The sequence below is a fragment of the Sinohyriopsis cumingii genome, chromosome 12, assembly GCF_028554795.1.
Source record: "Sinohyriopsis cumingii isolate HCF-2022 chromosome 12, ASM2855479v2, whole genome shotgun sequence".
Taxonomy (NCBI): Eukaryota; Metazoa; Mollusca; class Bivalvia; order Unionida; family Unionidae; genus Sinohyriopsis; species Sinohyriopsis cumingii.
Window position 1 is genome coordinate 62,738,833 of NC_142972.1, and position 15,476 is coordinate 62,754,308.

Here is a 15,476-nt window from a genome sequence, read left to right on the forward strand (position 1 = left end):
ATTTTGCAAGGTCCAGTTATACCGCTATTTTGTGAGTGGTCTGCTCTTTTTCACTTCTTTCAGAAACAATAATTGTTTTCTCCTGCTTTTAATTGGTCTCATTTAAGTTGGAAGTTCTTCCATTGTTACTAAGGTACATGTTAACACTATTAAATGCTCAGTTGTAAAATCAACTGTAAAGATGGTTTTGTCACGGCTTTGGGAAAATATGAAAAATTTATACATGTGCATTGCATATCTAACAATTAATGAAATAAAAAGAAACGTTTATCTCATCCAGAAACAGAATAATTTACTTAGACACAAAAATCAATAGCTTAAATCAAAGAAGACGCACAGGAAATAACTCTATAAACAAAGTATGTAACCCGGTTGCACCAACTTGAATAGATGATGGCTTGGTGACTGGGATGTAATAACTGTAACATCAAGAAAACAAATTTTAAAAAAATCACAATCCTTTACCGCTATCAATCGAATCCCACAAATAATTCTCACTTGCTGGCTTAATAGACAAAGACCTTATTCACCCCAAGGCAATATGGATTAACTTTAAAGACAATATACATGACCACTACCTTAATTCTGTCACTATAAAGGCAATTGGTGACATGTACATTAGCCTGGTTAGCGGACTGGACCATCAGTCACTATATACAAACCGGTAGCCAGAATCCCTTCTTTTTTTTGTTGTTCTTTTCATGCGAGTTTTTTATCAGAACAAGCCTTACTATTCAAGCAGTCATTGTTACAAATGATTACATAAAAGTCATTGGTGTCTATCTCAGTTCTTGCGATACAGTCATTAATAGAGCTGGATACTGGGTCTTACTTGTAGCTACGATAAGGTCAGGAACCAGGCTTTGTGTATTCTACAACAGGTACTTTCGTCTGCTTTACAATAACATATAAAAAAAATCAGTTACTGGTAGCTAGCCTCTTTTTGTTTTCTTCACATAAGTGGTCAATATATTAAATAAAGGTTGTTGGAGTTTATCCCCATTTTTGCAATGTGGTCTTTCATAGCAGAGTCAAAATGCATATTTTACCAAGATATTGTGGCTGTTGGCCACATTCAGCAAGTGGTTGTTATAACAGAGCATTTATATAATAAAATCGATCCATGCATTATGATTGTGGTCAGAAATGACAGGTGGTCGTTCAAAAAAGAGGTTGCTCATAACAGTTTTGACTGTAATAAGGCATGTTAAAGTGCAGTTCCCCTGTTTATGACAATTTACGGCTCTTGCTCAAGCCTGATACAGAGTTTAATTATTGTACTTACTGTTAACCACTGATGACTTAAAACTTCACTGGCTGCATATCTGTGGGCAGGGTCAACTTTCAACATCCCCTCTATGCATTTCTTAGCTACAAAAACAAATTTAAGGAAAAATAAATAACAATTACAATTGATATCCTCTGTTTTTAAATGTTTGATTCCCATTTGGTATCAGTAATAATTACTGACATAACTTGTCTCTATTTTGACCTGTAACAAATTTTGTATGATAACTGAATCATCTGATCCTTACTACAATTCCTAATATTATTCTTACAAATAACATAATTATATCATGTTTTTATTCAGTTTTATTCATTCAAACACAAGTGATGCAAAAGGCCAAAAGAAAATAAAGAATACTGATGCAAATTTAACTTACATGACATAGTTTTGTTAATTCACAGTAAGTTTTTTACTGTCAAAGACACAAATAATAGCTGCAAAATTTTGCAATTTTGGAGTTATTTCCCTTGCAAAAAAAAATCCCAAGATACATCACTCAACAGGTAAAAACCAATATAATTCAGTCCCATCATTCAAAAGCTGACTAAAAGGCATAGACATTAAAATTTTCAAATACTGCAGTAAAAAGATACCATCAGAAGACACATCATTCCATATTTCATCCGAGAAGTCTAGTTGACCTTTCTTTATTAATTCAAACAAAGAATCTTCATCTTTATCTTTGGATCGGAATGGGAAATTTCCACATAATCTGTGAAAGAAAACGAAATGATAATTAGACTTCTGCGATGCAATATTACATAATATGCTACATAATATTAAAAAACTGCTACCGTTACAATAATTAAAAACTTAACGATTCAACATTTCCATTTTAATTCTATCTTTAAAATGTTAATGAGCATTCTGTGAATTTATTGCATTTCAAATACTGGATTCATGCTTGGAGACCTTTATCTGATTAAGCTCATTTTATATCAAAACCTTGGACAAAATTAGATGAAACAAAGTAAATAAAGGCAGCGGAGGAAAAGTAGCTGACTAAAATCTAGGCCGTGCCATCTCTCCTATTTAGTAGTTTTGGCTTAGGAATAAAAGCATATGATCCAAACAGACATAAAGACAAGTATCACCTTTGCCTTCTTGTACAAATGACAAATGGTACAAATACATTGGAACTGGTTTATGGTGACTTTGGATTTCAGTGAATTTTTAGATAAAGGAATTGATAAATTCACTATTTTTCATGGGAAATCAATTTTCTTGTATTTTATGCTTGCAAAAAGCCATAAATATAATGATTTAGCAAACAATGTTTCTAATGTGGAAACAATTGGATCCCAGACCAAATTTACAATATATCCTTGCTTATAAGCGGAGTCCAGCTGAAAACTCCACAGACCTCAATCTACTCATTATCGGACATCAGATAAGGGTCCACATAGTTTGTAGTTAAACTTGAATTGTAAGCAAGTATATGCAATATTTATTGAAATACCCTCAAAATATCACTTTTTTGCGAAAACTACAAATATTAATACACAGGAAGAAAAAAATGGTTTCATAGTATCTTGGAACATAACAATAAACCAAATTTATATTTAAAAAAACATTCATTAACTTATAAAAATATAACAATCAGAAACTAGTTCACCATAAAAGTCATAACATTTTTCAAGTGCTGAAACGTTCTGAGCAAATGTTTATTAAATCTTTGTGACCTAATTTTTTAAAATGGTTAGTGTAATTTTCAATGTCAAACAGGTAGCTGCTGATTTACTGTGGTGAATTAGCCACGCAACTGAGTAAGGTGTTGACCTTTATTTTGTAAAAATTAACATTTATCTGATATATACATAAAACACATGGAACACTGGTATGTCAATCACTTTTGTTCATCATTTAAGTCTATTGTTTGGACAACCTTACCTGTTAAAACAATTACCAATATTTTTTAACAAATAATTTGATAATTAGCCTTAGTCTTAGACCTATTAAAGTCCAAGTCACTATACAATTTTATTATTATAATAATATATTATTGCAATGAACAAATTTTACTGGTCGTCAAAAGCTATCACCCCAAGATTAAGTCTCGGGGGATAGAAATTACCAAAATATCTATATTATATGCACATATTTACTCATCTTGTAATGCCTACATCATGTGTATATACATTTAGAGGATGTGATCAAAAGTTTTAGATCTGTTGTCAATTTCAAAACATCACATTATATCCCATCTCAATCAAGTACTCCTTGGAGTGTAAACATGACATCTGTAATGGACATCTACCTGTATACACTCACTAATGCATATACAAGTGAGGTAAAATATGTTTCCACTTTGTTTTCTAAATTAAATAAATTAAAAATGCCCAGACTCCCAATTAAACAGTGACCAAATGGTTCTACTAGTGAGCGTCTGCCTTTCCAATAAATGGTTCTACTAGTGAGCGTCTGCCTTTCCAATAAATGGTCCTACTAGTGATCATCTACCTTTCCAATAAATGGTTCTACTAGTGATCGTCTACCTTTCCAATAAATGGTTCTACTAGTGAGCTCTGGATCAGATTTAATAATTTCTATGATCTGATAATGAACACAGTTTATGCCATGGTCAGAAAGGTGAAAGTGCTTAGACAATGGGGAATCCTTTAGGTTACGGATTTACCTAAGTGTTCTTTTACTCTCACTTGGAATTCCCTTTTAGTTTCACCATGGCATAGATGGCAGCTGTGTAAGTATATGGCATTTTGTGTGGTACAATGGCCTCTTAACTTTGATTTCTACTTTAGGGCTATGAAGCAATCAACTAATAAAAGCTAAGTTTTTTCAAGTGAGCATCAAGGTCAAATAGGTTAAACATTCGCAAACAAAGTACTAGATTGCGAGACCATTAATTGCAGTTTCTGCATGAAAACGGATAAATCTAAAGTATTTAGAAGTTCATTTACTAACCTAAACTCTATGATACCATAATAATTAAAGCATTAAAATAGGTGTAAAACTCGGGTAAACTTTTATTACATTCCTACTTACAGTGTGAATACAATTACACCCATAGCCCATATATCACACTGTTGACTGTATGTCTTGTTGTCAATTATCTCTGGAGCTGAAACAAAAAGGTCAGAGGTCAGTTGTCAAAGGTGTCGCATTAGTGAGCCATCATAATGAAGTAACATGGAACAATATGTCTTATCACACTACAGTGCAGCCCTCCTATCTGAGCTATTGAGGATGTTTCATAGTTTACTGTTAGAAACTATGATTTAATGACAAAACACCTGCTAGAAAAACTGGTACATGTGTTGCCTTTATTGATTTTATGAAGGTAATGTAGGCCACAAACCAAAATTAAATAATACATGTAATATTAACAAATAATAAGCATGTGAATGAAATAATAAAATGATATGCTTAAATGTATAATGAACGATGTCACCATCATTATTAAAACTGATATTAACAACAACACATGAGGCCTACATGTTAATCAAATGATCAAAGCGCTGCTATAAAATATGTAACAGTGAACCTAAGGTCAAAAAGTTGAGTGAGCATGAAAAAAAATGAAAAATGAAAAAGAAAATTCACCAAGGAGTTTCAGAAACACAAGAATAAGCAGCAAAGAAAAACACCTACCGAAACCTCCATGCACATTTTCAATGAGTGTGATTTTGACTCCAAGGAAATTGGAGTGAGCAAACATGTTTTGGAATGAACTGTCTTGACTTCCTAATGATGTGTCATGTGTTATGAGAATCTATCAGGGGGTTTATGGGAATGATTCAAATGAAAAGCTTTACCCAAAACCTTAACAGGCCCATGTGGGCTTGAGATTACTTACGCAAATGACATCTGCTCAATAACCATGATCAGTTAGCTAATGATCTTGTATCAGTAGGATGCTTCCTGTAGAAATGTCTTTCATCACTGTTGATTGCATATCTCATGAAAACAATTATTTTCAAGTTTATTCCCAGTATTTTTTACCTTCACATCAACATCATTTGTCAAATAATAGAAAGTCTTTTACACTAGTTCTAGTAGTCAGAATTGGTCAAATTGTTAGGCCATGTTTGGAGATAAAGTTGTGCAAAATATTTTTTGGTTTTTAGCAATGATCAATGGTGGCTCGACATCATTTCTATAAATCTGAAAGGCCCCCAAGCAAAGATAATGCTTTGCTGTTGATTTGGTCAAATCCTGTTATGTGACTTTCTTGAAGTCATTACAAGTTTTCTATATTTGACGGCAGATTAGAATTGTTTGCATAAACTTAAATGATCTTTTAAGCCATGATGCTTTCTGTCAAAAATTGGTCACATTCTGTTCAATGGTTTGTATGAAGTCATCCCCAAATTTTGGGGGATATATTAAATAGCAAATAGGAATTATTTGCAAAAAGTTTAAAACTCTTCATACCAGAATGTCTTTTTTGGGGGCAAGTTTGGTCAAATTCTAACAAGCAGATAACATTAAGGTCATTTACAGCATTTTTTAAAGTTTTAATATTGGTGGCTATATTTGATGGTGGATTGGCATTATTTGTATGAACTTAAAAGTTCCTTATGCTTTGGTGCTTTCTGTCAAATTTTGCTTGAGAGTTTTTTAAGAAGTAATTTAAAGATTTTTAAATTTTTGGGGCGTCATGGTGTCCACATTTGATGGAACATCAGCATAACTGGCATAAATCTGGAAGCCATCAAAGCCAGAATGGTTTCTTTCAAATTTAGTCAAATTCTGTTTTGTAATTTTGAAGAAGAATTTGTTTTCAGGTTTTTATATTTTTTGTAATGGTGGCTGTATTTGATGTTGTATAGACAGAATTCGTATAAAACATGAAAGCCATTTATGTCAGGATGATTTCTGTTAAATGTACTCAAATTATGTTGAGTGAATATTGTGAAGCCATTTAAAGGTTATTCTATGTTAGTAATGGTGACCATATCTGTAAGAACTTCACACACAAGTTCTTTCTGTCAAATCTAGTCAAATTAATGAGCAGTTTTTGAGAAAAATTCTTTTAAAGTTTTAAAGTTTTTGTAAAAAAATATTTAAATTTTAGAAATGACTGCCATATTAACAGTGGACTGGTATCATTTAAACAAATTTGAATGGCCTTCATTCCAGTATGCTTTCTTTCAAATTTGGTCGAATTCTCTTTTAGAGAGGATGTTGTTGATATCAAATGTTAACAGACAATGGTTTACAATGAGAGACAAGGAACCGTATCATAAGTTCACCTGGCAAGGTGACCTAAAAAAAATCTGCTGATGTTATTTTCACTACCAAGGGAAAAACAAGAGTTATGTCTTGCTTCCCACTAATGTGGACTCAACCAAAATACTTACACATGTAATTTGGAGTCCCACAGAAATCTTGCATCATATTCTCATACCCTACTCCTTTAACTACTGATAAACCAAAGTCCGTCACCTGAGAAGAAAAATTAAACATTTGTTAACATGTTGTGGATAGCTATTATTCATTTTACAAGCATGAATACCTGCTCGGGGCAGTTATTAACAGGCCCTTTATTTACGATGTCACAATGACTCAGTGAACAGCATGCCAAACTCGTGACCATATGGGTGCCAGTTCTATTCCTGTCCAGACTAATTGCTAGGTTGGATGCTTTACTATGTTTCTGAGCAAGACATACTGCTCACAATTGCCTAAGCATGAAATAACCTTCTATGCGCTGAATTGCCAGTAAACACCAACCAATCAATCGATCAATGAATAAATGAATCAATCCGTCTATCTGCAAAGTGCAAATTCAAACTTTTGAAAACTCATTATAACATGACTGACAGACATGCAGTATAAGAAATCTGATACTTGCTTTAATAATTACTTGATTAATATTGTCAAATAACTATGATAGGAATACTGAACAAATTACATGTATAGTGTAATTGACATAAACAACATTTAAGTTTAATATCTGGGAGAAAAAGACAAAGATAGTGTAAGAAACATGAAATTTCATACCTTTATATGTAACTTATCCTCAGGATCATGTGGGTTCTGACTAAGAAGTATATTTTCTAGTTTTAAATCTCTATGGACTATATCTGGAAAAACAAAACAAAACTGACTAGATTTTAATATGCCATAACAATGTTCAATCGACTAAAGTTAAGTTTTTTCAAATAAAAGCAACCAATACCACTAGTAATAGTATATTTTCTCATGAACAGTGTGTCCTAATTATAAAGTTCCTCAGTATAACACTGTCTCTGATATAACATGGATATAGTTATGGAGCTATTATAGAGCCTTTTTAATTCTATTTTCCCTGTAACATACATGTACTTTAGTTTAAGGCAGTTTTCACATATAAGAAGGAATTCCCCCTTATACAGTAATCATGAACAGTTCTATAACTTCCACCATACTATAATCATCACAGACCAGACTATGTTGCCATATAATGTGCTGGTTGATCAGAATTTCATGCCAGTCAATGTGCAATCGACGGGTTCCAAACAATGTAATGTCAACCTCAAAAAAGGTCAATGATTGCATAATATATAATGACAGAATTTGGGTCTTTTGCTGTTTGCTTGCAAGTGCTTATCAAACATAGGAGCTATTTTCTGTAAACAAACCATTGCATGCAGACAAATAGCATATAATTAAAAAAACATCAAAGGATTGTGGATTGCTGTAAAGTTATATAACCATACTTATTTTATTTCCATTGCTTCTCATGAAAACGTTAGTTCAAATTTTCAAGATTTTTTAATATAAATATGTGATGAGACATTTCCATAATAATCTCTGAGGTGGTTTCTCCAACAGGATGTTTACACTTAAGGGACTGCAGGGAAGTGAAGCTTCAATGAGAAAATGCTCCAGAAAATGCAATTAATCTTAGCATGAGCTACAACCTGCATATAAAACCATGGAAATATGGACAATGATATCTGGTTTCTATGACAACAAAGTATGATACCTGCTTTGGACAGCCCAGATCAGCTGTCTCAGTAAGTCACTTTGTTCCTATTTCCTCAGCATGGCATAGCTAACAATGACTTAAAAATGAAACCAACAAAAAAGTATAAATTTAAATAAAAAAATGGATTAAGTGGCAAAATGTAGGGTAAATTTTTGGAATATCGGTAGTACAAATGAAACCTTGCTTTAAGTATCTACAATCTCACATTCAAAGGTAAATGTTACTAATAAAACTAAACATGTATTAAGTTAAAGATTGCTATATAAGGCTGCAAACAACTGATAATAAACCCCAATTGTGCCAAGTTCTTGATATAGTATATTCACTAAATTGACATTGAATGATTACATTAATATATTTCGTTTTTTTATGGCAAATTGGCAACCAGTGACTAAGTCAATACAATATGCAGTTTATAACAGTAATGGAGAAAAAAAACGTTAGGACAAAGTCATTGAAAGCTTTTTAAAGCAAATACATTTTGTTCATGCTGGCCAGAAAATATTTTCCCATATTAATCCAGAACTACTGAGGTCAAGTACACAAGTATTGAATTAAAGATATGTATGAACATTTATACAGTATCATATCATTTAAAAAAAGAAAAAAACTATTCACCTTTATTTAAATTTCAATAATATTGTGAGAAGTTTGTATGAAAAAATTTTCATGAATATTTTATGAATATAATGATATAGATATTTCGTATACATTTTTAAGAAATATCTTGGTATTGCATCAAAGTACTTGAATTGTTCATGAACCAAGTTCATGACATTTCAGGAACTTCAAAGATATTATAATAGTTCATAAAAGTTCATCAGTGTGTTCATGAACTTCAAGTACATGATTCATCAAAATTCTTGAAATGTTCATGAACTTAGTTGAGGAACTTTCATGAACAGTTCATGGTTGTTCATGAAGTCATGAATTTGTTTTCGTAGGGGTGTGACGGTGCATGCTAGTTGAATAAATGGTCTCAAACTTTCAAAAGCAATGGATATATATATATATATATATATATATATATATATATATATATATATATATATATATATATATGACAAAACTTGTTGCAAGCTAGTTTAAAGATACTTTCTGAAACATACAAGAAAACTTGCGCAAGCTAGTTTTAATTTCTGAAGAAAACAAGTAAGTTCGCGCAAGCTAGTTTTAATTTCTGAAGCAAACAAGTAAGTTCGCGCAAGCTAGTTTTACTTTCTGAAGAAAACAAGTAAGTTCGCGCAAGCTAGTTTTAATTTCTGAAGCAAACAAGAAAGCTTGTGCAAGCTTGCACAAGCTTGCGGTTATATCCAGCTATCTTGCCTAAGCCTGCACTTGCTTGTACAAACTTGCGCAAGCATCCATGTTAGCTTATAAACATCAAGCTAGCTTATTGTAAGCTTACCGCAAAATTGCCACAAGCTTTCAGCAAGGATGCATTTTGGTTTGGGCATACCCTGAACAACCTGGACCCAACTTTACCAACTTGAGCCTTGAAATGCTGAGCACCAAGCGAGGCAGCTGTTGGTACTGTTTTTAAAAGTCTTTGGTATGACTTGGCCAGGGATCAAACCCACGACCTCCCATCTGAGGCAGATCCTCTAACCACTAGGCCACCGGAGCGGTTGCACCCAAATAAGGATCATTACATAATAAAATAACTTGCAAATTCGCTTATAATGCTGGGTCAAGTTTGGATCCTAATTTGGTGGCTATAGAATACACAAAATAAATTGGCCCCTATTTATTGAATGTGAAGAAAATCAGAATAACATTGTTAATTGAAATGATAAATTTCTCGTTTATCGTTGAAAACAGTGGTTAGTACTCAGAAATTTGAATCAGATTCATTAAATACTCAACTTTTAACAAGAAGTCATACATTGTCAAATTCTCTTTCCAAACAACATTCTCTTAACACTGCAAATAACAATACTGGGAAAAATTTGGATCAATGAAAATCTCACTAATGCTGACAGGTGACAACTCTTTAATAAATAAGTATATGTTTCTTCAAGTAAAACTTGTATTTGGTTCTATCTTTACAATTTGTTTTCTTGTGTAATAATCATAAATACAATATGACCTCTCATATTCAAATGTGAAAAATGTAAATCTTCCCTTACAGCTATGCCGTGACAAGCATATCTGTGAGAACTACATGTAATTAAGTGCTGATCGTGTTTTGATCTGGCCCGGGCCTTGTGGAAATATTTGTTTTTTATTCTTACACTCAACTGAAAGCAGTCCTGCATTGTATCACCATGCTAATTCATTTAATATCAAATCATGGGGTGGTGGGCAGTGGAATAAAAGAAAATGTAAAATGCATGCAAATTCTGCCTGTGTAAGAGCTCATGGTTTCAGTCAAGTGTCTGGTCAACTCATTTTAATTGATCAATCGAACACTTATACATATTATTATATAAGTAATATAATTAAACTACCATAAATTAGCTGACTCATTCACAAATGTGATCAAAAATAGTGAGGCAACCAAGCAAAATGAATACCTGGTAAATGAAAAAGGAAGTGAGTTCCATATTTTGTAGTGAACTTAAAATTAATGAATTGGTATTCAGAAATTTCCTCAAGAAGAAGAAGAGGTCTCAGTATTACATGTACTTGCAACAAAATTGCTTTCTCAACATTTTAAAATTGATTTTCAATGTTGATATTAGTTTCATCAAACAAATATACCTAAAGGAATCTTGCTTTGTTGTGAAATAAATAAACAAAAAGCAGTGATGTATTAAACAATGTAATACCCCTCCAGTATTTTGTGACATCATGTGGGGATGCTATCTGCTTCTCAAATTTTTTTTAGGCACCTTGGTAACTCATGCTGAGTCTCATACAAATTAGTGTGGTCTATGTTTTTGGACCCCACTGTGTGCAAGTTATTAAGGGAGAGGTATACTTGAAATGGAAAAAGCATCTATGGTGCCAAGGATAAAATCCCCTCCCCCCTTCATTTTCAAAAAATTCCCAACATTGATTTTTGCATCTAATTGAGCTGGCTTAGCCTGATACTTAAAGTGCTCAATACATTATATATACTAATCATTATAGTACATATTATGTTTAAAAAAACAACAGCCCAAACCCAACCTAATTGTAAGAATAGTGCAATAAGATTAGCATACATATTTTGGGGGCCTTAAAGTGAGTAACCATTTCACATATATATATATATATATATATATATATATATATATATATATATATATATATATATATATATATATTCATTCATTCATATAAATAGTATCTTGCAAGAGTCAAATAAGTGTTTATTTTCTGCAGCTTTTATCATTACCACTCTAAACAGTTAAAACAATTTTTTGCACGCATGACAGTTTATACAACACTTGGTGTCATTCAATTTCCTTTCTCTCCCCAAGTGAGATTGCACAATTTTCCAAAGATATTTACACCATACTTGGAGGGAAAATAATAGTCTTAATTGATTTTCAGAGCAGAACAAGGTATGCAGGACAGCTAATTCATGCTGAAAATCAATTTTTCTGACACTATCACAGCAAAGAAATATTGTGTCATATTAAATTCAACACCGTGCTTTGCTGTCAAAATGTCAGCAGTATGATGCCATGCATTTATTAATCAAAATTAGCATGCAATGCTTGTATTAAAATCGATGCTCCATACTTGTATCAATCAACACTGGTGTTCCATGTTTGTATTAATCAAAACTGGTATGCCATGCTTGTATCAATCAAAATCAGAATGCCATGTTTTTATCAGTGAAAGTCAGTGTGCCATGCTTGTATCAATCCAAATCAGTATGCCATGTTTGAATCAATCAAAATCAGTATGTCATGCTTGTATCAATCAAAATCAGTATGCCATGCTTGAATCAATCAAAATCAGTATGCCATGTTTGAATCAATCAAAATCAGTATGCCATGTTTTGTATGAATCAAAATCAGTATACCAAGCTTGAATTAATCAAAATCAGTATGCCATGTTTGTATGAATCAAAATCAGTATACCAAGCTTGTATCAATCAAAATCAGTATGTCATGCTTGTATCAATCATAATCAGTAATGCCATGCTTGAATTAATCAAAATCAATATGTTAATGCTTGTATCAATCAAAATCAGTATGCCATGCTTGAATCAATCAAAATCAGTATGTCATGCTTGTGTCAATCAAAATCAGTAATGCCATGTTTGAATCAATCAAAATCAGTATGCCATGCCTGAATTAATTAAAATCAGTATGCCATGTTTGTATGAATCAAAATCAGTATACCAAGCTTGAATCAATCAAAATCAGTATACCAAGCTTGAATCAATCAAAATCAGTATGTCATGCTTGTATCAATCATAATCAGTAATGCCATGCTTGAATTAATTAAAATCAATACGTTAATGCTTGTATCAATCAAAATCAGTATGCCATAATATTATCAGTGAAAGTCTGTATGCCATGCTAGTATCAATCCAAATCTGTATGCCAAGCTTGTATCAGTGAAAGTCAGTATGCCATGCTTGAATCAATCCAAAACTGTATGCCAAGCCTGTATAAATGAAAGTCAATATGCCATGCTTGCATCAGTCCAAATCAGTATGCCATGCTTGAATTAATCAAAGTCAGTATGCCATGCTTGTATCAATCCAAATCAGTATGCCATGCTTGTATCAATCCAAATCAGTATGCCATGCTTGAATCAATCAAAATCAGTAAGCTATGCTTGTGTCAATCAAAATCAATAATGCCATGTTTGAATCAATCAAAATCAGTATGTTAATGCTTGTATCAATCAAAATCAGTATGCCATGCTTGTATCAATCAAAATCAGTATGCCATGCTTGTATCAGTCAAAATCAGTATGCCATGCTTGTATCAGTCAAAATCAGTATGCCATGCTTGTATCAATCAAAATCAGTATGCCATGCTTGTATCAATGAAAATCAGTATGCCATGCTTGAATTAATCAAAATCAGTATGATTTTGTTGTTGTTGTTGTTGTTGTTGTAGGGTTTAATGCCCTATTTCAGCACACGACTTGCTATACATGGCGGCCAGTATTAATGGTGGAGGAAGAACCTGGGAGAACCCCAGAAAGAACCACCGACCCACGAGAAGCTATTGGCAAGCTTTCTCACATACCCACATTGGCTGAATCCAAGACTCGAACCTACAGAGACAGAGGTGAGATGGCAGTGATCTGTAATGGAGAGCGCTTTAGACCACTCAGCCACACGGGGCCCCCAGTATGATTTTGCATGAGGTGACAAAATATTTTGAAATATGCACCTGAAAAAAATGTTTTATCTTCAGGCAAAACAAATAAATGGTTTTCCTTTAAAATGGCAAGGAAAACAGTTAAAATAATATGATACTGACATTAAAGATAAAAACATTTGAGCCTACTGCTGATCAAAGGCAAAATGTGAGCTCATCCTGTGGTCCTGCATTTAGTTTGGGTTGTGCAATGTCCACCTGTTTATCATTTACTATTTGCAATTTTGAACACTTCTAAAATAAATTGCTTAATATAATAAGGTCATATAAAACAATAGGCATCCTGGGATAAAGACCTTAAGTATTCTGCAGAATGGTTCCAATCCACATCAGACATGGCTTTTGATACTAACAACTTACAATGCCTTCATGACAGAATGCTCCGTGTTCATTTTGGTTGAGCAGTGTTTGGATGAGACACTGTGTTTAAACATTTTTAATAAAACAATTTTAGTAATAGAAGCCAAATTTAAATATGGGGCAGTATCATTTGCAGGCCCTCATGCATGAAATCTCTATGCTAAATATGTCTGAAACTGGTCAAGTATTGGGTTTTCAATAAAACTGAAAATAGAAATGTTGTTCTAAGGAGACACAGGGAATCCAAGTCATACTGTAAGCTCACTTGGTCTTAAAGTATTTTTTTATAGAAATAATAAACCCATCATGATCATAAATGGACTCTCATTTATCAGTGATTTTTTGCAAATATTTCTGAAGACACTGTATCCATGAACATGGGGTGAAACTGTGATTTGAAGAAAACTTCTAGAGTTCAAAGGCTGTAACAATATTGGGATTAAACTAATATACATACCGTGTTTATGTAAGTATGTAATTGCACTGGCCAACTTTTGAGTTATCTTCTTGACTTCACCTTCTGGAAAATACTTCCTCTCTTTTAAAGCATCTGCAAGCTCCCCACCTTCACAAAGTTCCATCACCAAATACATTCTCTGCAAGAACATTACAGGATGCCTGAGTTGTAATTGTCTAAATGGGGATGAATACTTAATTTGCTGTATATTCTAGATATGACCAACAGATCAAAGGTGTTGAATGAGCAAATATACACTGATTGTATATAGGATATCTCAAATGCCATTAAATTGTCTCTAACTTGTTTATCCATAATACTTATTTAAACAATTCCTTAACTAAAAAAAGAGCAAAAATAAAAAATAATTAGGTTAATGTATTATTTCTGTCTTGGACAATCAACACAGGTGTTGCCAACTAAGCTTATACTATAACCCAACTTATACCAGTCACAGTCGACTGGTTCAATGGAGGTAGAGGAGGCAACAGCTAATTGTAAACAAAAGTAACACACTTTCTGGTACACTTAATCATTAAGTATATCTATGTATTCTTATTTTTACAAGTTGTTATAAATATTTAGCGAAACAAAATGTGCAACAAGAGCCATCAGGATTTCAGGATCCTTAACACACACACACATACACACACACACACATTGTTGTTAAAGATTTAATGCCATTTTTCAGCACATGCATGTTAGGCCATGGCTGTAAGTATATCTTGTATAGGAAAAAACTGAAAAAGTGTATGACCCATGGGAGTTATTGGCTAGCTTTTTCACATACCCACATTGGCCAAGTCCAGACCTGAATGCTTGCAGACTAAGTCCATGTAATAGTCACACTATCACACTGTGATTGTTTTGTATACATATAAACATGTACAAAATATATATATATATATATATATATATATATATATATATATATATATATATATATATATATATACACACACTATCACAATAACTGCTTTATATACATGTATGTATGTTTCATATTCAGTGCACTATCCAAACTATCACACTGTGATTGCTTATATACATGTACACATGTATCATATTCAGTGCACTATCCAAACTATCACACTGTGACTACTTTATATACATGTACACATGGATCATATTCAGTGCACTATCTACACATCACACTGTGAT

The 15,476-nt window shown here is 32.7% G+C and overlaps 1 protein-coding gene across 1 annotated transcript in view; it reads right to left on the minus strand.

Moving 5' to 3' along the window:
- The window catches only part of LOC149786581 (myosin light chain kinase A-like), a 105,648-nt gene that overhangs the window by 22,577 nt on the left and 67,595 nt on the right, over positions 1-15,476 (minus strand). Inside the window, exons 4-9 of the mRNA XM_089977085.1 lie at positions 14,316-14,454; positions 7,253-7,335; positions 6,610-6,694; positions 4,292-4,367; positions 1,882-2,000; positions 1,286-1,371 (exon numbers count right to left, since the gene is read on the minus strand). Of these exons, the coding sequence (XP_089833211.1) occupies positions 1,286-1,371; positions 1,882-2,000; positions 4,292-4,367; positions 6,610-6,694; positions 7,253-7,335; positions 14,316-14,454 (588 nt within the window). The remainder of the gene's footprint in view (positions 1-1,285; positions 1,372-1,881; positions 2,001-4,291; positions 4,368-6,609; positions 6,695-7,252; positions 7,336-14,315; positions 14,455-15,476) is intronic.